Source organism: Platichthys flesus, chromosome 10 (assembly GCF_949316205.1).
Source record: "Platichthys flesus chromosome 10, fPlaFle2.1, whole genome shotgun sequence".
Classification (NCBI taxonomy): Eukaryota; Metazoa; Chordata; class Actinopteri; order Pleuronectiformes; family Pleuronectidae; genus Platichthys; species Platichthys flesus.
In genome coordinates, this window is record NC_084954.1 from 3,318,014 (window position 1) to 3,343,816 (window position 25,803).

The 25,803-nt window shown below is 44.6% G+C and overlaps 1 protein-coding gene across 9 annotated transcripts in view; it reads right to left on the reverse strand.

The window, feature by feature from the left end:
- The window catches only part of dctn1b (dynactin 1b), a 29,097-nt gene that overhangs the window by 2,075 nt on the left and 1,219 nt on the right, over window positions 1-25,803 (reverse strand). Inside the window, exons 1-26 of one of the 9 annotated variants that reach the window (XM_062397969.1) lie at window positions 23,126-23,263; window positions 19,491-19,736; window positions 18,365-18,443; window positions 17,795-17,826; window positions 15,687-15,707; window positions 12,097-12,114; window positions 10,345-10,365; window positions 9,409-9,576; window positions 7,587-7,784; window positions 6,874-7,078; window positions 6,586-6,664; window positions 6,330-6,489; window positions 6,117-6,221; window positions 5,233-5,424; window positions 5,030-5,146; window positions 4,749-4,901; window positions 4,270-4,430; window positions 3,804-4,041; window positions 3,469-3,681; window positions 2,776-2,937; window positions 2,511-2,642; window positions 2,285-2,413; window positions 1,877-2,019; window positions 1,628-1,794; window positions 749-876; window positions 378-564 (exon numbers count right to left, since the gene is read on the reverse strand). In XM_062397969.1, coding sequence (XP_062253953.1) covers window positions 378-564; window positions 749-876; window positions 1,628-1,794; window positions 1,877-2,019; window positions 2,285-2,413; window positions 2,511-2,642; window positions 2,776-2,937; window positions 3,469-3,681; window positions 3,804-4,041; window positions 4,270-4,430; window positions 4,749-4,901; window positions 5,030-5,146; window positions 5,233-5,424; window positions 6,117-6,221; window positions 6,330-6,489; window positions 6,586-6,664; window positions 6,874-7,078; window positions 7,587-7,784; window positions 9,409-9,576; window positions 10,345-10,365; window positions 12,097-12,114; window positions 15,687-15,707; window positions 17,795-17,826; window positions 18,365-18,443; window positions 19,491-19,736; window positions 23,126-23,158 — 3,487 coding nt within the window. In that variant the 5' untranslated portion in view covers window positions 23,159-23,263. Of the gene's footprint in view, window positions 1-377; window positions 565-748; window positions 877-1,627; window positions 1,795-1,876; window positions 2,020-2,284; window positions 2,414-2,510; window positions 2,643-2,775; window positions 2,938-3,468; window positions 3,682-3,803; window positions 4,042-4,269; window positions 4,431-4,748; window positions 4,902-5,029; window positions 5,147-5,232; window positions 5,425-6,116; window positions 6,222-6,329; window positions 6,490-6,585; window positions 6,665-6,873; window positions 7,079-7,586; window positions 7,785-9,408; window positions 9,580-10,344; window positions 10,366-12,096; window positions 12,115-15,686; window positions 15,708-17,794; window positions 17,827-18,364; window positions 18,651-18,745; window positions 18,814-19,490; window positions 19,737-23,125; window positions 23,264-25,803 lie in introns of those variants that run through there. The other 8 variants (XM_062397968.1, XM_062397975.1, XM_062397971.1 and 5 more) reach the window with 8 other exon arrangements.

Here is a 25,803-nt window from a genome sequence, read left to right on the forward strand (position 1 = left end):
GACTGACAGTTCTGTGTCGGTCAGACTTAACACAGTTATTGTATTTCTCTAAAATCGTAAAAAATCTGTGAAGTAACGAGCTGATTATGTCTTAAATATGAAATTTATCGAAAAGTGAAAACCAAATCTACATTTCTGAATGGCAACTACAAATAGTAGAAGGCCACATATAAATAGAATAAAACATTTCTACACCAACACTTAATTTAACACAGTAGAAGAGCTTAACATTGTCTGCATATTTATAAACAAAAAAGAAAAAGCACACATCGATGAGGTCGTGGAAAAGAAACTTAAAACCACAATCGCTAAAATACAAGACAACATTAACGACAGCACAAATATAAAAGTGATTATTACGATAAATCTTTTCCCACCTGGAGATTTCCCCGTGACGTCCACCACCTTGACGTTGGCGCTCATCTGCAGCAGCGTCTCCAGCAGCTGGTCGGTCTTGCGGTAGAGGGCGCTGGAGAGCACCTCGGGACGTCCCCCGTCTCCGGAGGGAAGCTTGGTCACGTGGAGCGGAGGCAGAGCGGCGAGCTGAGCGCGCATCTTCTCAGCCTGAGAGAGAGAGAGGAACATGGAACACTTAGTAAACATGGATCTGGAGTCAGCTTCCCTCTCTCAGTTCCTCTGTGTCTGTTGATCTGCACTGAACAGGCTGAGGAAACGATAGAGTCCACGTGTTGTGAGTCAGACTGCTCGTGTTTGGACGTCGTGGTCAGAGAGAGGAGATGTTCGATACCTTCAGCCTGTTGTTGTCGTTCTTCAGCTGCTTGATGCAGAGTCTCTGAGCCTCGATCTGCTGAGTCAGCAGCGGGGAGTCGATCACCTGGACGCCTGAAGCTGCCGTGACGCCGGACATCATGTTGGCTGAGGAGGAGAACAGGTTCAGGTTCTAGAGCTCACTGAGGTCAAAGGTCACATGCAGGGAAAACCACACAGCTTCTCTTTGTCTGTTTATATCATATTTAACCTTCACAGTTAATTATACCTTATTCACTTCACTTTGAAAATCAAGATTTTACATTAAAACATTATAAGCTCATAAATGAGTTAGAGTGAGAAGTGATCGAGTTGTTAAAGCTCAGTAATATTAGTTCAATAACAAAGAAAATGATGTTTAATATAACTCAGATTTGTGCCTGAGACATTAGAACATGCAGCAGGCGATCGTGCACGTGATAAACCAAAGATATAATAGATATAGATATAATATTTACATGAAACAGAATTAATGATGTGATAACAGGGTTTCTGCAGGCGCCATTACATTCAACACATGTTTCACCATCACACTGCTATAGCATGACAGAGAAGAAACAAGCTTCATCCCATCGGACTTTCTTTATTCAGTCCTAATCATGACCGGCAGATTCCCTGAGTCAAACATGCGTGTGGTAACGAGGAACTGCTGAGTCATGCAAAACCTTTTACTTCTCACGGCTCATGCAGGATCAGCGACAGACATTAATACCTTTTTGTTCCTCTGCGGAAGGTGAGAGATTAAAATGGAGGTGGACAAAGAGGAGGTCAGTGTTTGTTACTGATGAATCTTTCACTGTGGATTGATCAAACTAAGGGTTTTTTAATCGATAGGGTTAGGTTCCACTCCTCCACTCACCTCCTGCTATTCCTGTGACGATGGAGGCGATTCCCGACGGCCCGGTTCCCCTCAGCCCGTCCATGGTCATCTTGGACTGGCTGTTGATTCGCTGCTTCAGCTCCGCCTTCTCCGCCTCCAGCTGGTCGATGTCGGCCTGCAGGGCGTCCATCGTCTCCTCGAACTCCCTGTGGAGAGAAGAGAAGAGCGTCAGGCAGCTGTCCACGTCTCTGCTGAGGATCTTCTTCACGAGCTCGTCCTCCTCCTCACTTCTCTTTCTTCTTCAGCAGCGTCTGAGCTTCGTCCAGGCGCGTCTGGATCTTCTCGACGCGCTCGTCTGCGTCTTTGGACGAACTGTCCAGCTTCTTCTCCAGGAGACTGAGGCGGATGCTGGCCTCGCTCAGCTCCTCGCCCTGGGAACACAAACACAAACATTCATCCAGTTATCATCAGCTAATCCTTTGTTTCATTAGAGAACAGACTGTGTGTAGGAATAGCTTTGAGGCTCTTTGAGCTACTTGTTATGTCTAATCTGGAAACCGGAGCCAATGATACTCGGGTCATTCTGGGTCCATTCATCACACTTTTGATGATTTAACACAGAATGACAGAAAGACTGAGAACTCATATTGTGAGTTCATCTTTCAGTGAGTTTTGAATTCCTCTGATTCTCTCTACCTTGATCTTCAGAGACTTCTTCAGCTCTTTGATGACCGTCTCTCTGTCCTCCAGCTTCATGCCCAGTCCCTCTGCGTCTGTGATTTCAGCCCGGAGAGCCGCCGCTCGCACCTCGACAGGCGGAGGATTCTGGGACACGACAGAGAACAAGTCACATCCTGCTCTAACAGAACCGGCGCAGCCCCCCCCCGACCGCCCCCGGAGCCACGTCTCCACGAGGAGTCACCTTGTTCTGCGGCTTCTCTGAGTCGAACTCTCCCTCCTGCATGGCGGTGGCCATCTTGTTCATGGTGGCGATGACCATCCCACAGGACTGGCGCAGATACTCGTAGGGGTTGGCGCCCTGAGCTCCATAGATCTGAAGAGTGAGATCAAAGATTCAAGATCAACTGTCTCCAAACTGTAGTTCCATTCAGAACAGAAACTTTCCATGAACATTCACATCTGTCTCATCGTGGACGTGGTCTTCATTGTTCTCCTCAGTGTTCTACCTGTTCTCCCGCCTTGAACGCCACGTCCTCCAGTTTGACGGACGCCAGCCCCTCCTGTTCACCGAGAGGCGACATCATCTGAGCTCCGGCTGCTGCCACTTCCTGTAGCACGGCCACCAGCCAGGTCAGGTGCTTCCTGCAGTCTGACAGGATGTCCGACACCTGCAGGGGGTGTGACAGTTAACCCCTTAATGCCTGAAGTAATTTCCAAATATATAAACAAATTATTATTTGTGTTTTTAGCTGCTAAATTAAGTGGAGATTCATAATTTCAAGATAATAAATTTAGGTATGAGACAAATTAGCGACATTAGGCATAATGGTTAATTTAACAAATTTTCCAGGCTCTGGTATTTATATTATTATATTGATGCTGCTTTTGCTTTGAAATTGAATAACAACATATGTTTCTGTACAATCATTGCTGTTCCATCATAACAGTATTTCCAATACAGCTTAATACCTCAAAATAACTTTGCTGCACAGTCCTAAGGGGCTAGTATGTATTTTCCATTCCGACCACTAGATGGCGGCAGAGTACTTCCAATACCTTCCTTGGTATGTGTAGTATTTGCACAATCAGGCACATTGTTACCTCGGTAGCATTTAGACCGGGTGTGAGGCGAATTTGCGACATTCGTCTACAAGGGGTTAAGAGGTTTGGTTGCAGGGGGGGGGGGGGGGGGGGGTTACCTGTTGTCCGAAGTGGAGCGCGGCCGGAATGCCGGGCGCGTCGGTCCCCGGCATCCGGCGGCGGATCTTCTTGCAGAACTGTCGGATGTCGCTGCAGGACGTCTCCAGGTCTTTGAGCAGCACGGCGAGGTCGGCCTTCTCCTGACCCGCGTGCAGGAAGGCCCTCAGGCGACCGACCTCCACCGCCATGCAGTCCAAGGCACTCTGGGTAAACTGCACGTGAACACATTGGATATTTAAAAAAAGCACAACTCAGAACAGGAAGCTGAAAAAGTAGAATAAAGGTTTCCTGTTGTTGTTTTTCTCTCTGAGCCTGTTGTTGTGTTGTGACTCACTCTGATGTGGTCGGCCAGCTGCATGGTGCAGTCCTCGCTCTGATCTGCCAGGTGGATGCTGAACAGGTGCTGATAGTATTTGATGGCCTTGGTGAGCGGCTCCACGTTCACCGTCTCGTCCAGCTGATCTTTGTGCAGCAGGTCGATGAGGAAGTCCAGCGATCGCTCGTGGACGCTCATCTCAGGGTACAGAGCGCCGATCTTCTTATAGACGTCCACACTGCACTGAGACAGGGCTCTGACACACACACACACACGCAGACACACACACAAACACACACAGACACAACGTGAGGAAGAATAATCTTTGTGTCTCGTGCTCAAATCTGGAGAAACTGGAAAATGAAGTGGGTTGGATGGTTTGAGTGAAACTAAATAAGTATGTTTAACTTATACTACTTGAAATTTAGACTGTTTGGATGAATTCAGCAACACAAAAGAAAGACCAGCACATAGTGACACTCACTGCTCGTATTTGTGCAGCGTGGCCTGCAGCAGACTGAGCGAGTAGACCAGACCCCCGGCGAAGCTCAGCTGCTCCCCGACGGCTCCTCTCAGGCCGACGCGCTCCACACAGTTTTCATTTAGGTCAAACTTCTCCTGGGCCTGTTTGCTGATCAGCTCAGCCTGAACACACAAGTCACAGGCTGAAGAAACAGATACTTGAACCACAAGCAAACACAAAACTGAGTGACGGTAAACTACACTATCTATATTCATCTAAAAATCAGATCCACTACAAATAAATACAGAGATTTGAGGAAATTGGATCTTCTGTAACTTGACATTTTTGTTTTTTAAATCTAGAAACAATATGTCCGTCGTCCCTCCGACTTCAGTTCCTCCTCCTCCTCCTCCTCCTCCTCCTCCTCCTCCTCCTCCTCCTCCTCCTCCTCCTCCTCCTCCTCCTCCTCCTCGCCACGGACCCGTCATGGCGGCGTTTACCTTGCAGATGAGCCGGGGGATGAGCAGCAGCACCAGGATGCAGTCGTGGTCTCCACCGTGGCGGAGGAAGGACTCGGGCATGAAGGCGGTCAGAAGAGACACGTGTCTGTTGGCCTGGCCCACCTCCGTCTTCCTCAGCTCCATCTCGATGGCCTGGACACAGACAGAGGAAAACAACTCACAGCTCACTCTGGGTGTTCTCGAGCAGGAAGGACACTCTGTCTGGTCCTGAGTTATATGTTCACGTGGTCACACTCCTGAGAGCTGGTACAGTTTCTCACCTTGGCGTACGCCTTCGTCTCTGCAAACTTAATCTTGAAGTCAAACATCTCAGCGGGCGCCTGCTGCTGCAGCTCGGCTGACGCCTCCTGCTGGCTGGTCAGATCCCTGTTCACCTCCTGCAGCGAGAAGCAACAGGCGGATTAGAAAAGAGAGAGAGTCCAGTGAAACCATGCATGATCCCACTGTGTGATTCCGTCTGTACCTGCAGGTGAGCGGTGAGCTCGCGGTACTTTGTGATCGTCTGCTGATAATCTGCCACGGTCTCCTGAGCGGCTTCCACTCGTTTCTCAGACTCTCGGACCTTCGATGTCCCGAGGTCCAACATCTCCCTGAGCTCCAGCTCCGTGTCTCTGGCGTTCTCCTGCAGCTCGTCGTTCATCTCGTTGATCGATTCCTGTGGGACGGACACGACCGGCACACTCGATCAGGACGTTACTGAAACCATCTGATGACCTTTGACTGGATAAAGGTCAGAGTTTGGCAGATCAATGCTGTTTCTGTCCAGTAGCTCCAGAGATCATCTGGTTTCTGTAAGTGGCCCTCACGCCGTCACTGCTCACCCTGAACACTCAGGTGTCAGTTTATTAGGAACACCTTGTCACATGAATGTAGTCCAATACCACAGTCCTGCTTCATGCTGCTCATCTGGTCTGTGCCGACTCAGTCTGGGACCAGAATCTACCAAAACAACGTGCTCTATCGAAGGAGACTTGAAACTAGAGACTGAGACAAGGAACTCCTTAGAAACATGTTTAGCGCCCTCAACTGGTCATTTGAGGAAGAACAGGCTTCAGGTACTTCCCCATTGGCTTTCTTTCCGGACGCAGTCTATATGGTGAAATATCTCAAAACTCCACAATGACTCGGTTGTTCTGATCAAGGTCAACTCAATAATTAAATCAGTGGGAACAAACACTACATGCATATTATGGCTCGGGTCCATATCAATAATGAAACGAGTCAGCTAACTTTAATAATGTTTGGCATCATCCTCTAAATACATATAGAACTAGGGGGGGGATTTTGATTGATGTATTTTGATCTTTAAATGAAACGTGTTGTCGCTCAGTGACTCTTCACACTCACCAGGTCCGTGACCGTCTCCCTCAGCTCCCGGACCTTCTCCTCCAGGTCCAGGTTTCTCTCGGCCAGAGTCTCGGCCATCTCCTCCGCTCCCAGGGCTGCGTCCACCTGAATCACAAACACCGTCAGCTCAGTCATTCAGTCACTGCAAAGCTGCGGCAGCACCGAGGCAGCAGTCACTGTTTGATCGCACAGCGGGGGGGGGGGGGGGCCGACCTGCTCTTTCAGCTCGTCGATGGTCCTCTCCGCCACCGTCATCTCCTCCTGCAGCTTCTCCTTCTGGCTCCTCAGAGAGTCCAGCTCCACGTTCTTCTTCTCCATCTGCTTCTGCAACTTCAAATGCTCCTGCTTCTCGGACGACGACAGGTCTCGCATCCTGAGTCAATGAGAATGAGAAGCCCGTGAGTGACAGCTGGGCGTGTGGGTGTGGCCCCGGTGGAGAAGTGGAGGAGAGGATGAAGGTTAAACCCACCTGACCAGTGCTTCTTTCAATCTGCCGTTCTGCTCCTCCAGCTGTCTCACATGGTAACTGGAGGCCGCCCCATCTGAGCCTGAGACAGACACACAACGTTACACACTTCCACTGACATCGACTTTATCTGTGTGCAATGTTTTCTGAAAATAATGTCAACAAATGATATTAAACAAACGCAGGACATGTGATATTTCTTCGTGTTCTTCTTCATGATCAACACGTCTCTCACAAATCCCCTCTTCCCATTAAGAGACCTCTCACTTCCAGTTGAACTCCCCTCAGTACCTTTCTCCTCGATCTCGTGCTTGAGGATCTCCAGGTCCATGGTGAGCTCATCCACTTTCTCCTTGTGGGAGTCGACCTCGAGCTGCAGCGACTCGGCTCGCTCCTCGGCCATCTCCTTATCCAGCGTGGCCATCTCGATCGCATCCGCAGTGTCTGACATCTCCTCCATGTAGCGCTCCTTCGCCTCCATCGCCTCCTTCGCCTCCTACAGAAAAGAGTCAGAGAAACAGATCTATGAAAAGTGCATTTTATGTTAATTCTTTATTTAAAAAGGTGGAAATATGTTTGTTTTTCTGCTGTTGCTGAATGGCTGTGAAAGGCTGATCTGCCATTTGACTTCAAATAACTTTATTCATGTGGCTTTGTCCCATATTAATTGAATGTAATAACTCACATTATTGGATTAAAAACATGATTACTTGTGTTCTAAATTAAACACATTGAAAAGCACAAATTATCTAAATATTTTTAAAGGTATCCAGCATCATGTCACTACATGAGATGTACTTGTTACTGTTAAAAAACATTCTCTAAATATCTGTTTACGCTAAAATAAAACTTTATTTAAAAGTATTTATTGTTATGAAATTAACAACTACTAAACTATCAACATTAAAGATGTGGCAAAATTGTGATTTGTCGTTATTACAAAATGTTTATAGTTACAACTATTTGTAATCAGCGTAATCCACTCATCATCTGCAGCTTCTTACCCTCTTGGCCTCTTTCAGGTGTTTCTGCAGCTCGGCCTGCTGCTCCTGCATCTTGGTCTTCCACTCCTGCAGCTGCTCCAGCTGGATCTTGTGCTTCTCCAGCTCCTTCAGCTTGGCTTTGTCCTCCGTCCTCTTCATCTTCAGCGTCTCCAGCTTCTCCTCCAGGTCCTTCACCTGACCACGGAGGGCCTCCTCCTCCTGTGTGACGCCCATAGGGAGAGAGAGGTCGACATTTGAAAATTTGGAAGTGAAAGCTTATACCCTGCTCCATTTTTTATTTTAATGTTTTCCTTTAATCGTTTCACTTTCACATTCCTCAGGTTTTTCTCTTTGTAACATGAAAGTGTCTCCGTGTCTCTTCATGTGTTACAAAGCTTTAATTTCACCTGCCAGGCACAGAGCTCACCTGTAGAGAGGAAAGTGACACACACATGCCTGAACCGCAGAGGATGCACTTACAAGATGTGCTTAAATAAACACACACACACACAGACACACACACAGACACACACACAGACACACACACACATGAACCACACAGCAATTAGCAGGAGGTCTCAATTCCACCCTGCTGTAGATGTGAAGTCACTCTGCATGTGACGGAACAACCTCACAGCACGAGTCGAACACTCACACCTTTTTTACAGCTTGTTAAAATGTTAGAGAGGAAAAACAACACTTCAAGCTCAAGTGGCAAACATCACACTGCATCACTGCACCTGTGTTTCCATAGTGCCATCCTCCTGAGGGGGGGGGGGGGGGGGGGTACATATCAGATGGATTATATCTTTTAACACCATATAACATATCTATAAATGTGACGCGTCTTGTCTCCACCATCAGCTCAGACGACACACGAGAGAATCGAGCCGTGTTCCTGATGAACAAAGAGCTCAGAGACAATGAGGACGTGTGGACACGTCATCAGGATCAACGGAGCTGAGAACTCATCACATGATCGTCTGAGGTTCAGTCTCATTTCAGATAAGAGGAACCAGAAAGGTCGTGTTCACACATCCTCTAGAATTCAACCTCACTTTCTTTTAAGCACTTTAACTTATTGTAACTTAAAATATCATATTTTTTAGTAACTGATATAAGTATGTACTATGTTCTTTCCGTGTTCCTCAGTCCCTCGTCATTTCAATATATACACTAGACATACAATATATATATTAAATATTAATCACATATTATAGGAAATAAATTACAGATTATAATTAGCTAATTGCCGTAATATAAGTAAAAAACAATAACTTAAATGGTTATGCAGATGAAACCAAACTATACATCTTCTCTTCAAATGAGTTCTGTTAAATACATCGATGATAAAAACAAAACAATGACATTGAACTTTTCAAGTTAAGGACAGAATCTGGGAACTAGATATGAAACAAATAATCTGTTAATCCACAGGAAGCTATTTTGAGAGACGTTATGGAGTCGAGGCCTCCAGCTTCTTCTCTGATTCGACAGGTCCTCAGGACGACGTGAACACAAACTGACAGCTGTGTCAAAAAATGTATATTTAAAGAAGCTATAGCCAAAATATGTCACGTCTGATTTTACTCCTGCATCGCAGCTGGTGTCAAATGGCATTACCATGTGTCATTCCTCTGCATGTAGTTATCTTCAGTAGGTGTTAAGTTAGACGTCTCATATATTTAAAGAAATCACTTATTTACTCAGTATTTTCCCAGTTTCTGGCAGATGTAAAGATTTTATTCACCGACAAGCTGCGTTTCCTTCTTCACACTTGAGGTCAAACATGAGATCTGTGTCAGATGCAGTGTGAACACGACCTTTGACCCTGGACACTGACCTTGCTGGGCACGGGGGCCTGAGGCCTCCCCGGGGAGTGGAGGGTGGGGATGATGGGAGCAGCCAGGGGCGTCTGGGCCGGCGTGCTGGGCTCGCTGCTGCTCATCTCTCCGGCCGAGGCCGAAGCCGAGCCGGACGCAGCCCCCTTCCCCCCCGCCGGGCGAGTGGGCTGCTGGAAGAGCCGAGCAAACACACGGTAATGAGTAAAACTGGACTCTTAACATTTTAGAGTATAAATGTCTGTTGACTGATGGAGGCCATGATGGAGGTCCTCCTCTCCACGCTAACGGCTGCTCTCAACACCTGGCTGTGATAAAAAGCTGTTTCCTGTAAAACTGGATCATCTCTTTCTCCTCTGCTGCATGTGTCTCATGGAATATGATTTCTGATCCTGGTTTTGCTCTGATTCAGGATATCACATTTACATGGATCCTAGAGAGAACTGGTGGTTTTATATCATGATTATAACATTATCCATGGCTCTGGAACCAGGATACTGTTTCCTGACATATTCAGGATGCAGCATTAGAGAAAACTGCCATTTCAACATTTTTAAGAATATTAATTTCTATTTAAGAAACCACCAAACTGATATTTACAGCGATGAACTTTTCTTAACCATGTTTTTAGATGATTTACTTTCGATGGACCTCCATCACGACCCCAAAAACTAACGAAAGCAACTTTACTGGAGTTTTAATCAAAAAGAAAAATGTTAAATCAAATTAAAACCACATGACGAGCACATGAGAGATAGGATCTAATGAGGACGAACTATAAATGTGTGAGGCTGCAGTTTACTGTGTATTAAATAACTGATGATCGTCTAATGAAAATACACACACACACACACAGACACACGCACACACGATAAATAATGCTAACTAATAGAAATGTGAAGCCCTGATGATGATGATGTTTAAGACTATCGGCTCACCTTGGGCCTTCTGGCCGTGGTCTGGAGTGGAGAAGGAGGAGAAGGAGGAGAAGGAGGAGAGAAGGAGGAGAGAGGGAGGAGAGGGAAGGGAGGGAAACAAGCAGCCAGAATTAGTTATTCAAGGCAAAGTTCATATTAAAAAACGGGAAATCAAAGACAAGAGCACAAGATGGGTTGATGAAAATGTATTAAAACCATCTCTGCTGAATCCATCATCATGCAACAGCCCTGCTGATCTTCCTCTGCCTCATCCCCTCCACCCATGTGACCAGAACCCTCAGTATCAACATGGACACAGAGACTGGTACGACCGCTGTGACCTAAATGACGGCATTGTGTCTCTGGGAAACGCAGCAGATCCAGTTCATCAGGGTCCAAATTCTGCTGTGCACACTAGACAGCACAGGGATGATGAGTTGTTCTGCGGCTGGGTCGCGTGTTTCAGACAGACCAGGCTGCAGGATGAGAGGATTTTCAAATCCAGTGGGAAACATCCACAGTTTGTTCTCGTCTAATCTCTGTAGAATCTGTGCAGCAGACCTGGATTACATTGTTTTAATCAAATACCACGGAGGAGGGTTCACATTAAACCGATTGAGGATGAGAGGAATTGTGGTACAACCTAACTATTTCTGGTTATGCAAAATTGTTAACTCACATTTTGTTGTTTTTTATGCTCAGCGACACAATATATCATTTATGATTTCTCGGTAAAAATATTCCAGGAATAAAACCTACAAGTAGCTAAAAGTGGTAAAATTACTTTTGTTTGAAACAATTTTCACACAAAAAAAAAAATTGTGTGAAAAAATTCTATCACTTTCCACAGCAGTTGACAGAACTATCTCATCTCATGAGGCTTTTAATCGCTTTCGTTTTGTCCACATTGGAGCTGCAACATTATAGAAGATAAGATTCTCCATCTGCTGAAGCTACTTATTGGACCTGCTGAGGATGCTTTGTTTCTTCAATACATATATTTATACTTTTATATAAAGAAAAGTCAAATTTTTTCTGCCATCTCTGTAATAGTTAAACTGGAAATAAGTGTTTTTCTTAGTCAACAACACACAATGTAATTCAGGTCTCTGCAGACACTTGTTCCATTCATGTGAAAATATCTGAGGTCTGTCACTTGTTTCTTCCGTCTCTCTTCTCTTCTACCTTTACTTTCTCTCTCTCTCTCTCTCTTTCTCTCTCTCTGCTTCTCCTCAGGAACGCCCATCGCTCTGGCTTGTTATCGCTCTTTATTGGATTAGCACTGGTCCATTCAGCAGAAATTAGCCCGAGCTAACAGCTGTACCAAAATAAGATCAGGCAGCCTCCTAAGCTGTCGTGTTGTGCTACAGAAGGAACCACACTCCACTGGCATCAGCCTGTTTGCTACATCTGCAAGCGAGGGGGGGGGGAATGATCAGATGAAGGCAGAGAGCGGCTTCTGCACCATGAAGACACGTAAAAGATAGAAATACAAAACAATCTCCTGCAGACACATGTATGGGAATGAAATAACTCAGCAAATAAAGCACTGAATTAGCACAGAGATCAAAACAGAGCTGCAGGAACACTCCTACTTCCAACCTGGGAATCACAAATATCCCCAGACAGCAACGACCAAGCAGGAAATATGGATTAACTGAAACTTCAAGCGTGACCTTTACAGCAGCTCTGCCAACGAATCGAAATGAAGGGTGACAGCAACAACAGCAACAATATCCCAACAGATGAGGACGATCATATGGAGTTCTGTACCTTCCGGGGTGCAGGAGTCTGTCTCATCATATTTGCAAGAGAAGAAGACACACAACACACACAACAGAGTCACAGAGAGACACACACACACACACACACACACAGGGAATAAAACAGGCAGAGATGCTCGATCCTCAGAGACAGAGAGACAGACAGCTCCAGCCGAACGTTCAGACAGACAGGCAGCCGCTCAGCCTCAGAAGCTGCAGTTGTGCAAATGGCCGCTGTGATTTTCCTTTTCCCAGGCTCGCCCTCCCTGCCTGTGTCCGTCCCTTCCTCCCGGTCTCGTCCTCCTCTATGTCCTCTCTCACTGTTCCTCTCATAATCCGTTTGCCGGAGAGCCCTCGCTCGGTGCCTCCCTTTTTCCTTTATGCTCCAATTAGGGCTCTGACATCTTCCTGCCGCAAGCCCCGACCTGCTACTGTTCATAGGAGACGCCTCGCCTCCCCTCCCCTCACCTCCACCCCCACCCACTCTGCTTATTGTGGATTGTCGAGCCCAGCCAGTCCCCTGCTCCTGCATTACATCACTGTGCACCCTCCTCTTCCTCTTCCTCCCCTCCCTCGCTGCTGCTCGCCCGCTCATCACCACCTCTACCACAGACAGACAGGGAGGGGAGGGTGACAGCATGTGTGTGTGTGTGTGTCTGAGTATGTGAGACAGAAGGGGGGGGGGGGGGTTGTAAACAGAGGTGAGAGGGGGAAATGAGCAGCGAATGATGCAAGCCTTTTCCGTCGCCTAGCAGCACTTGCAGATCGTTCCTAACAGGGTTCATCATGATGAAGCCGAGTAAAACAAAGAGAGGATTTAAGATGCATATGGTTTCTTTAATTTTTATCAATTACATATTTTAAAAAAAACATTGTTCTTGATTTTAAAGCGCTGGTGACTTCCTACCGTCGGCTAAAAGCGTGAAAAATCATCACTCGCTAATGACAACAGGCTTTTGAAATCAGACCAATCAGGATCAAGAGCGACTTTTCAGAACAGCTACAAGCACGATAACATCAGACGACCAGTTGTTTGAACTGGTTCGTAAAACCATCACTGAAAACAATCTAATCTCTGGGAAGCAAATCAAAGCTCTAGACTGCAGATGGAAGAATCCCCTCGGATGTTTGACACGTTTCTATTCCCAACATGAACATGCTCTTATTGCCCAATGCAGTGAGACACGATTAAGACTCAAACACAACGGTTTTCTTTTGCTTCAGAAGTGACACTGATCGCAGTCCGACGAGTTTTAAGAGGTTTCTAGTTTAGTAAAGTGATTTAATGGGTGATACCATTCCTAAAAAGCCTGGATCATGTGAGTAGCTATCGTAATATCTTCCTCAGCTCCACTAATCTGCTTCCCTGCACCAACAGCTCAGCAGGGAGAGCGGGGGATATAAGAGGATTAATTCAGCGAGGATACTGTGATTAGCTACGAGCTCTAAACCCAAATACTTTGACGTCATAAACATGAAAATGGGCAGAAGTAGTTTGTGATGAAACTCAGTACGGCTGTAGTAAACACAGGCGGTGTACGGTTTCTGTGCAGGAGGATGTTTGAAGAACAGTAAAGCATTAAAGAATGATCATATAAAAATCAAAGTCTGGGGTTTATTATAAGGAAAACCAAAGTGACGTCAGGGTCTGGGCTGCTGAACCAGAATGAAAAAGGGTTTGTGTATCCATTACACAGCAGCTGCAGGGAAATCTGTCCTGTTCAAATATTAATCACTGTCTGTAATCCCCACTTTCCTCCACCACACCGAGTAATGGGTGAGAGAGAGAGAGACAGGCAGCCAGAGAGGATGATGGGACGGGTGGAGCTGTATCACGTTTCTGCTTCCCCAGCGCACACAGTGAGGATCACGGCTCCGAGGTCACTGCTCTGCAGCCTCACTCCAGACAAAAGGGAATCGAATTACTGCCCAAGAAGCAGCAACGCAGCAAAACCCAACACAAGCTCAGCTTCAGTTCAACTTCAGTTCATCTCGTTATTTAAAAAACTTGGTTGAGGGGACCAGTATTCACGAGTGTGTGCAATTTGGTAATGAAACCAAAATTAAAATCCAGATCTAGTGGAATGAAATGAAGAACGTGCTTTCACTTTATGGCGAAACACCCAATTTAAAGGGAGAGTTCATTCTTCTATAATGTTAAGTGTTATGTAACCTTGCACATATCTGCAGACCACGACTGAGCTGATCTGAGAGCTTCATGTGAAAAGTCCTCCTGCAGAGCGTGTGTGCAGAGCAGGAGACGATCAAGCAGACGCGAGCTGACAGGGAATCTTTACTCTGCAGGTCTGATCTCCGCAGGCGGGAGGAGCTCATTTCACCTCGGCCACCCTCTGACATTTCCCTCAGTGCAGCAGAGGAACGTCTGAGTGTATCAGTCCGAAGAGGAAGACGGGTGAAGAGCATCGGAGCGTCACTGTGGACATCGGGATGATTCCTCACGTGGCTCAACATGAAACGCTCTAACACGTGCTTGAATCTGATGTTTAGGTTTTCATATTTCAACCAAAACTGAAACAAGAAGGGAATTTCATCATTTTTTGGTCTGTATCTACACAACGATATTTTGTACTACACACTATCAAATTTTCAGCAGTAGAGCAACAATAACTAACTATAAATAGATTTCTTGAGTGTTACAGATTTTTCCCAAAGGAGACCAAATTCAATATGATAGGACGAAGGCTTCAAACTTGGGCTGAAGTTAACAAAACATATTTTTTTATTATTCATATAGATATATAGATATAGATATATTTATGATTAACTCATAAACACGTCTCTGAGGATGTTAGTAAGGTAAAATCTTAGCTTGTTGTACCACATTCAAAAATACTAAACTCACGATGACACAAACACTTAACATAGCTCATCCTCACACATTGAGAGGTGTGTAAATGGTATATTTAGCATTTTCACTTGTCAAGAGACTGATTATCACCAGTGAAACCAGTCATTTTAACTGGTGTGAAATCACAAGTTTCAAACGTGTGCAGTGAAGCCTTCAGCTGCTTTTTCTTAGCATCTCCCAAAGCCTCTAAATATCTCATCAGAAACCTTCTGAACCTTCACAGACACTTGTTTACGTTACAGCCTCTCGATGATCAGGGAACCGACCAGAACCTTCTCTCAGAACATCAGCCAATAAAACTATAGTTAATTAAACCTGCGTCTGTATGACACAGGGAATTTAGGAACCATGACCACTGAGCCATTCTTGTCCATTTCACTGTGATTGCAACATGCTGTTAAATGCACAGAAAGCAGACGAACACTGAGCTGAACCAATGAGGTGACAGAGCAGAGAGCGTAGTGAGGTGACAGAGGTCGAGTGGACGTGACACTAAGCACAACACAGGCATCAACCTTCTCTCCACCGGCGCTCCATTCGCTCTCACATGAACACAGAGCAGTTATTGTGACGGGGCCGGGGGATGGAGGTGCGGTGAGCTGAGAGGACTCATGGGTAAATGAGGGGTGAGGCCCTGTTGCCATGCAGCACAGAGGCCAATCAGAGCCACGGGTACGACAGTCATCTTCATCACATCACCACTGTACCGAGGTCAGAGAAACATGCAGCACCTTTTTGGGCTTCACTCCTCGCTGCGTGATCGGAGGGGAAGGAAAAGAAGGGCAGGAAAGAAGGGAAGGAGAGAAGGGAAGGAGGGAGGGTGAGGGTTAAAGGTCCAGTTTGTCAGTGACATGCGGCGGGCGATGGGGGGTGTGGTGGGACGGTGCTCATATCCCAGTCAAATATACAGGTGAGTATATATTTTGACAAACACTTTTCTGGCTCACTCACATTCTTCCTTCAGCTCATTTTCACACAAACCACAAATAAGTAAAATTCTATTGAAACATGACAAACGTGTTTTTTTAATCACACAAAGATTCTTTATATCAATACTTATCAACACAGTAAATCAATGTTTCTACAGTTATCTTTGCAGTGGCTCTTTATGTGTCACAGTCAAACTAAAATAAAAAGCTTGTGTTCTTCATGAAAAATTAAAAGGAACAAAATGCTATATAACATTAATTAGATTGTTTTATGTGGACAGAGAGATCGTTGGTGTAATTTAGGATTAAACCAAACTCAAGGTTAACAGCATCGTCCAGGCCGCAGTGACTCAGCATCCCTTCTCTTTCAAGAATTGTCTAATAATTCAAGTGATAAAGATAAATAAATGTCACGTTTGCACCCATGAAAAAAGGGTCAAATATAAAGCAAAAATCTTTACTGAGTTTGAAACAAAATAAAAATGTCCCTGATTCCTCTAGCGGTGACTGTGTTTTCCCAAAATACTTAAATCTGTTTCAAAATTTCTGTCCAGAACAGAAAGAATCTATTGTGGTTTCAGACCCGGGAGCCGCAGAGACATATTAGAGACAAATCCAGCAAATGACCTGAATTAACGAGCACCTGAGAGAGTCATTATAAAGCTGACGGGTGTTTTAGAGCAGCCGAGGCTGTGGAGTGGTCGGAGCCACAAATTGGGTCACATCACCATCATTTAAATTTAAGATCTTTTCATTCTGTCACTTATATGATATAATAATCAGTTGATTTTACAATACACGGCTAAAAGTCCATTTGTTTGTAAACACTGCCCTCTGCTGGTCAGACGAGAAACAAACAAATTTAAGGTTATTTGAAAGAAAATGTGTTTCTATAAAGTTTTGGTATTTATAGTTGGAAGTCTTTGTTCCAATACTTTAGTTTTAATGGTTTTAAAAAGGTTTCAGGATTAAAAGCTAAATTATGAAATAAATAAAGTGAAATATGTTTTTTCTGGGATTCAGCTACCCCAGGTCCTAACTGACAGAAATAAAAGGGTTACGTGCATTTAGAATATAAAGGTACGGAGGAGGAGGAGAATAATATTTAGGTGTATGTATAGACTGTATATAAAGGGTGTATGTATATTTACACTTTTGTACTGTAAAGTTATAATTCTAAGCTGTAGAGTGAACGTCAGTGTCAGACAAGAACTGCCTTCAAAACAAATATTTAATGATAAACTTTTATACACCAGTCACACACTGTGTTATCTTCGCCTTAGATATGAAGGTGTGTGTGTGTGTGTGTGTGTGTGTGTGTGTGTGTGTGTGTGTAGGTAGGTACATTAGCGTCAGTCTGACAGAGTCGACATTTACATGGACACCAATATTCCATTTATTACATTAAAACATTGATCACAAGTTTTCATAGTTATATGAGACTTATAGAAGTTACCAACTGCTTGAGGACATGTCCTGTAGCAGGTGTAACAATGTGAGTCGTAACAAGACTAAAGTCTCTCTCTTTTGGCAACTCATGTAAACAATAATTATTCTGATAAGGTCAAAAGGTGGAAAATGGTTGTCTATGTAAACATAGTTATAGTGATTGTGTGTGTGTGTGTACTTGTGTGGCCTTGTAGGACATTTCTGGAGGGTGAGCACTCTTAGCTGGTCCTCACCAGACACATTCATGGCTGTTTGAAGGTTAATACTTGGCTTTGGTTAGAGGAAGGTTTAGGTTAGGGTTGTTATGAGGCATGTAGAAGTGAGGGTTGAGGGCGAGGGGCGAGGGAATGCAGTCTATCAATGAAAATCCTCACTATGACATGAGTACATCTAATGTGTGTGTGGGTCTCTGCTCCCTGCAGAAGGAACACGGTGCTACATCACATGGTTATCTGACTCACCAGTTTGGTGGACTTGGGCGTCTCCAGGATCTCTGAGGAGATAAACAGAGAACAGTCCTTATAATCTGTGTTTATCATCCTTTACAAAAAGGTGCAAAGTCCAAGTGAGATCCGGGTGCAGGCGAAGCTGACATGATTTATTGTGTTTTTACCGGATGGTCAACACGGATACAGATCTGACTGAACTGTGGAAAACTGCTGAATGATCTTTAATTCATTAGTTTGTCCACTGTGTCCCTGCAGACGATACTGGAGGAAAGATACAATGATGAGTGTGTTGGTGAGATATTAAGCATCCTGGTCACTTTCATTTTAATGTCATTAAAACAACTTTTCCCAGCTGAGACTAAGATTTCCAGTCTGAACTGAAGCCAGTCGGATAAACGTAAAGGTTAAACATGAAGAAACTGTACATGCACGTCCCTGAGGACACTTGTTTTTCTGAAAGGTCACAGATTCAGAGACGTCTCACTGTTTGAACACCTACAGAAAAAAACTGAAATCTGACCAAGGACAAAAATCTGAATGTGTGTGTGTGTGTGTGTGTGTCTGGTGTGTGTGTGTCCTCACCTCGTTTGGGAACTTTGCCGGTGCCGGGCTCCGGTGTCTCTGGGGACGTGGTGTCCGCTCCATCATCAACCAGCTGGATCTGGGACAGAGACAGACAGCGAGACAGATTTAGACGTCTTTCAAAACATCGGAGAGCCTTTCAGTGCCAACAATATTATTCATCAGCAGAGTTGGCGGCGAGGAAGCGAGATGTTAAAAGGGGAGCAACTTAAATTGGCTTGTTTGATGATGACGCCCAGTGAGTCGAAGTCCTCCCTTATCTCCATGAAAACCTGCACAAGTGCACCTGAGGGACAGCCGGGGGAAGACACTCTTCAGTTCAGTGAGAGACATGATGTAAGGGGATTAGTAATATAATACCTAATCAATACTGAAGCTTACCCTCGTGTGTGGGGGTATTCATGTCTGTACCTGATTAACTGGCTGACAGGTGCATCGATGGTTTCATCCTTTCCTTTCCAATTTGTTGAAATCGATGGTTTCAACAAATTTTAACAAATTAATTAAAAACAAACACGGCAGAACACAAATTCATACTTTGAATATGACTTTGTAGAGTCGGCCTTTCTTCATGGTCGATTAAATGTTCCTGTTTGAAACTCAGTGTGTCTAAGAGATGCCTCACTCAGGTGTGTGTGTGTGTTTACCAAAAAATGTTTCATCTGCTATTTTCAAACAATCTAACTTCACCATAATCAAAATGATTCAAATTCGGAGATTCAACATTCGTCTGAAAGTCCCTGACGTGTCAGGAGGAATTGAATAAGCAGAGAATCCGACTGAATGAGCTCCGTTCCGATGTTAACACAGAACACAGAGATGTTTGGGATCAAAACACTGAAGCTGTGGAACAATGCTCATCCCATGCAGACAGCAAGAGAACATTTTCAAACCCCACACAACCCACTGTGTCAAATATAATATCAACCTTTAAAGAACATATCACAGAATAAAGAGTCCCTGAAGGTGGAGATGACAGCACCATCAGCTTCTGTCACTTGAAGCGGGAGGAAATGGGACATGTTGTGATTTGTAAAAACACAACAGATCTACGCCATGACACAGCTAAAAACCCTTGACTCCTTCCCGAGCTCTCAAAGCATCTGATAAATATCTCTGCAGTTACCTGGGACTGTCTCACAAAGATCCCGTGGTTCTCCTCGCAGGTAAAGTAGCGTTTGCCCTGCACCGTGCCGTCGTTCTTGCCCTTGCCCTCATCCAGGATGACCCCCACCCATTTGCCGGAGGCGAAGAGCGTGGTGCCGATGAACGCCACCGTGCCGCGCTGCCCCTTCCCGATCACCTCCACCAGGGAGCCCACCTTCACGGGCCGCCCGCCCCCGTCCGAGCTCATCCTGCTGCTGCTCGTGGTCTGGGTGGGACGAGAGGAGAGACAAAAGGAAGCTTCGATGTCATAACAGTTAATCAATCAATAATCAGGACAGTTTAGCTTGAGAGATCATTTCTTCTATAAACAGTACTTGTGTGATTTGAGGGGAAAAGAAAATCGCATTTTTATCTGTGAGAAATATACTTTAAAGACATGGTATTGGTTTGGTGAATAGATTGGAGTACTTGCCAAAGCCCGACCCGGCAGATTCAGCCATATCAGAGACATTTAAAAGATTCCAAAAGCTGTCTCAGAAACTAAGTTACAATCACGTCCAATGATATTATTATTATTATTACCACAACTTTACAGTGAGAAAGTATAAATCAGACAAACACTTGACGTGGAGAAGCAAACACGCTTTTCTCTGCAGGACAGTCAGAGCGTGAGATACAGAATATGATACAGGGATATTATACAGCACAAAGCATCACATGATACTGTTGGTGCTCAGAGGACATTTGCAATGAAAGACGCTTTTATCGGAGCATTTCATTCAGGTACACGCTGACCAGCTGCTGGGGGGGGGGGGGGGGCAGAAAGTAGCTTCAGTGTCATTCAGGCCCAGTGAGCTGTGCAGGACACGAGGAAAAGTGAAGCAAGGCCTTGTCCTGAATGTCCACTCTGTAAATGTCAACGCACGCTTCTGCAGGACGACTGGCTTGTAGCTCTGTGTGATAATTATTACCCTGAGACCTCAGAAAGCAAATCCTGGTGTGTGCGGAAACAAACTGCACAGTCACACGTTTCCACAGCAGCATATTAACTCCAGCTGCAATCGTCTGTGGTCACATAATCCAGCGTAACCCACTTTACAGTGTGAGGTCCTGGACGTGGAGGTGACTCAGCAGAACAGGACAGAGCGGAGCAGATACTGTTACTGAGGGAGAACATGCTCCGACTCTCATGAAGCTCACTGTAAACACACACTGTGAATGTGTGTCTGTGTGTGTGTGTCTGTGTGTCTGTGTGTTTTTGTGTGTGTGTGTGTGTTGCTGTTAAACACAAAGGTTAAATAACAGACTCCGGAAAAGAAAAGTGAAGCAAAAACACACAGCAGCATAAAGACGTTTATTTAGTGTCATTCACAAATCTGCTGCATCCACTGCAGGTGTCTGTCCTCACATGACCCTATCAATGTCTACAGCAACTAGATCTATTGAGAACTTGCCAACATAACTTTTAAATCAATACATACAATTATTGAGAAGGATAAATTCACTTTTTACATCAGATATACCAGTAAGAGGTGGTTATGCTCCAAAGGGGAGTGGAGCAATCAATAAAATACTGTAAGATAATCAAAATGATCAATTGAGTTCATGATCTCAGACAAAAATTGTACCATTAATCCTCATATCTATTTGTTTGTATAAATAACTAAGTTCATCTGAATTCTTTGATTTTGAGAAAGGCAAATTACTTTAAAGTTATTTGAATATCAAAATAAAGTCACGTCAAACAACGAATATATTGAATTATCTCTGCAGCTCAGGTTGAGACTTTAAAAGCAATTCAAAAATATTTGTTTTGATTTTACAGTTAAAAAATGTTTCCTTGCTCTCTGGACTGGAAAATATGACAAGATGTGTTCAATAAGCAAACATCTCAAATGACCTTCAGAATTAAAGTCCACCAAACGTTTATACATCCTTCACACAGATCATACCTTTACATGTTTACATGAATGAAGGCAGAGGATGTCGGGGGGGGGGGGGGGGGCTTTTGTCTGCAGTAAAAGGCTCTGGCTGACAAGTGAAAATATTTCAATTCTAGTAGAAACACAGAAATATGTATTTTATAGGAGAAACATGGCTTCCTGGAGGGGGAAGTAAAAGTGTAAAACTTAGTTAACATCAACACTGCCGATGGTAAAGATGTTAAATCTACGTAAAGTATACTTTGGAATGTGATCACATAAAGAGTGTTTTATTTTCAGTGATATTATGGCCCCTGGAAAACCACTTAAAGAATCTTAATGGTTTTAAAACCGTGGTTTCCCGGAAAATATTCAAACTTAAGCTCAGAGATGATGTCAGTTCTTAACGGGCATAATTTACTAATTACATTGTTCAACCACAGACACTGAACAATGTTCTTAAAGAGCTGTAAAGAAAAACCTTCTCAGCTAATATACATGAAGGTGGATTTTAATGGAATCTAATTGATTCTTACTTCAGTCATAACTTTAAGTTGTGATATAACTTTATTTCTCTTATAAAACATCTTCAAGTCTTAAGAAACTGAACCCCCCCATCCCCCAAATTCCCATAGTTACTTCAAGTCTAATTAACCTACCTCATTATTCATAACCAACACTGAAAGGGACATTTAATGGATATGTGCATCCTTGAGTCTTTGCAAATCACAGTCACATCTTTAATTCAAACTTTGTCGGCCTTTTATAAAAGCATGAAATTGCTTCAGATTCAGGAGAGAGAGGATTCCTGGGTTTGCGTTGCTTCAGGGAGGCAACACGAGGTAAACGCACCTGTCCCCGGTTCGAACTCGAACTTCCATTGTGTTTTATACTAACTGTCGACTTTAAAATGACGAAATAATGAGGTGTCCTGACCGAGTTTCACTCGCTGGAGCTTGCATTGCTCCGACCTGTTCGCCATGTGCTGGAGACGAGCCGAGAGGGGCGTGCTGAATTATTTAGTGCCACTCTACTCTTACAACACACGCAAGCTCACACTGACTATGAAACTTAAATAAGAATGTAAAAATATAAAGACTCTGTCACGTAGCCTCATCTGCTGCACTGGGCCACGCTCTGATGAGGGTGATGATAGAACCTGGCAGCCTGCTCGTGGACTCACTTTGTGTTCTTGAAAAAAGTAAAGTCACTAGAATGTTGTCGTGAAGGTTGTGTTAACAGAAGTCATCGTGTGATTCAGGCTAATTCACACAGTTCAAGGTCTAAAGACTATTTTGAGAAGAGTAGCAGTGATGTCATCCCTCCCAGTGACAAGGAAGCTGCCTGACTCAGAGACCAGTGACCAACAGGAAGTCTCCCGTGGTCGATAACACAGACCCTGATGGACCCGTCACCTGTCTGTCGTGTCATCGTTTCCAGTCGAGTCATCACATGGGGTCTGAACCCCAAACACCACAGCAGCAGCAGCAGCAGCGTGGAACCCGGGGGGGGCACGAGGGGCGAACAAAGAGGCGACAACTCAGACGGAGAGACGCAGCTCTGAAATGGATTTGAAACCCCTTCTATTCAAAGTGGACATTGACGTGAGTGAGACAAATCGGACAGACATAACAGAAACAATGGCCGCACCAATCAGGACTAACTTCAGCACCACAGTCCGGCCCATTCATTCACTTCAACCAGGACATATCAACACCTTGTGCCCACTCACCCGAGTGTATGTGCTCCTCCTAGTCTGTGACATGTTTCCTGGTCGCCGAACCCCTCACCAAACCTTAGTGGGGTGAGCCAGACAGAGGGAGGGTCGAGGAAAGGACTGGAGGGGGGGGGGGGGGGATTCAGGGATGCTACCGGAGCGTCTCCCTCTTCCTCTCCCTTTCTCTATTTAAAGAATGACACCATCCCTTTCCTGATCCTCACAGAACAGCCCAGAGTGCCCTAAAAACTCCCCGTCCCTCCTCTCTCCTCACAGGGAGAAGCCGACGGCAGCCTGTGCCTCGGTCAGGAAGTTCCTATCGGGCAGGCGGTGCGATCCCCCCCTCCGATGAATGGACCAGAGGGAAACAGTGGAGCAGAGAGGAGAGAAAAACAGCCAGGTCCGCTGTGAGTGCATCATCTGAGTCGTAGCACTGCGCTGCTGTCTGCCCCGGCTCCTGCAGGAGGGAGGGAGCGTTAGGCCCAGACAGAGGTGCTGGGTCCTAGAGCCGGCACACGCTCACCTCAAAAAGCATCTGAAAATAAAACCTGACAGCCTCATGCATGTTACACTGGTTTGATCCAGAGGGTTTTTAGACGTTCGATAATCAGGGCTGCTGTGGCTGGGAGAAACAAAAGAGAGAAATATAGGTCGTGATAAGAGCAGTTAAGAATCTAAACCTATGAGGTCGTTAATACAGCAAAGAAATACTGTGAGAGAGAACTGGGCCCAACCTGCACTGCAGTCTGTCAGACAAGTGTCAGATTTCAGGGAAGGAGCTGTTCCTCTACTTCTTTCATCTATTAATAGTCTGAGCACAAGGGGAAAAATAAAGCATCAAGTGTAGGAAATTAAAAAAATGTAAAAACACAGCCGGCTCAAACTAAATCTGATGCCCTGTCATTGTGGCTGATCACAAAAGGCCCAGGTGATGCTCTGTGATGCAGCACAGTGTAAGCAAAAGCCAGCCGGTTGCATGAGAGCCCAGTCTGATGCCCGGGCCCGTCCCACAGCGAGGATTAACTCGCCTTTATCAGATAACTGCGTGGCCCTCTCTTTTTCTGTGTTGTCATCTTTTTGCATTAGAGGCCGAAGGCTGCAGGGGTTTGTGTGTAAAAGCTTTCAGCTTAGAGGCTGATGGGAGATGTTACAAGAGCATTTCAGCAATAGAACAAAAGAAACCCAGCTCTCAGAAAGGGGGAAATACGTCACCCATGATGCTTGAACCAGTAAGACTAAAGTAACTGTCGGCTCAGTACCGTCCTACACGTGCTAGTGTGACTATATTCTAATTGAGGTCATATATTTGTTTGTCGCTTCAGAGTCAACATTAAACTCCTGAAATTGAATATAATGTAAAATACGCTAAATAGTTACACATGGCTGGAGATGTTGAACACACAATAAACCTCTGCAGTCTCTTTGCAGCCTTTTATGCAAATGACAAAGGCAGAACCAAAAGAGGGGGCGCCGGAGGGGGCGGGGGGGGGGGGGGTGTGAGGAAGGAAAGACGGGGAGCTCTTATCTCTCCCGGAAAGAAATAATGAAGACGCAACTCGCCCTGAGCCACATCGAAAAAGAACTGCCTCCTCCTCAGGCAGGAAAGGGATGACGACAGAGCTGCTGCTGCTGCTGCTGGGAACCAGTTCACACCAGTGAACAGAAGGTGGCAGGAACCGAGGGGACACTGTGGGATTTTAAAGGACGGACATTGCGACCTCGCTGGACTTCAGTCAGCCTGCGAGTCCGGGCGAACTAATCGACATCACTACACAAGGTAAACATGAGCAAGGTGATGATGATGATGATGATGAGGATGATGATGATGATGATGATGATGATGATGAGGATGATGATGAGGATGATGATGAAGAAATTTGACTTAAATTGAGACGTAGGAGAAATGTGAACAATTAACATATCAGTTCAACCTTTGCCCTACTTTAAAGTCAATAATTATTTTGCTCATTTTATATCAAAGGTAATGATAAATGCTCAATGTGAGATCCATTCATTTTAAATCTGTACTTATCTGCCTCATAACCAGAAAACCTAATGATTCAGTGTATGTGGGTATTAAGCTGAAAACATTAACCGACTCTTCACTAACATGAGGTAATAACAGAGAACATGTATGTGTTTTTATCTGATAAATGGTTATAAAATATATAACTTTATACCTGTAAAGTTACTATAAATATCAATGTAACCTTCATTATTCTGTTATTTAATTGTATATCAAACGCCGGAGAGCTGAAGTATATTCTATAGATTGAGAAAGGATGAATCAGCAGCTATTCTGATAATCAATACCGATGCAAGTCTTTCGGTCACTGGTTCTCAAAGATGAACATTTGTACAATTTCTGTTTGATATTTATCACAGTAAATATCAAGTTTATTAGGTTTTAAACTGTGTGTAGAAGAGAAAAGCTATTCGCAGAAATAACTTGGGGTGTGTGAAATAGTGGCAGACGATCTGATTATATTTGACACTGTCAAGAAACGTTAAAAAAATATAATTCATTGCTATCAAAGCTACTTAAATGAATCCTCTATAAGGAACAGTGGATGTACATTGAGTTTCTGTTTGCTCACTAGATGCACGCTGAGGATATCCAGGCCTGGTCTCATCACTATCATTCCTGAAGGGGAAAAAATGTGTCATCCATAGAGACCAGGGTCAGAGTCTGT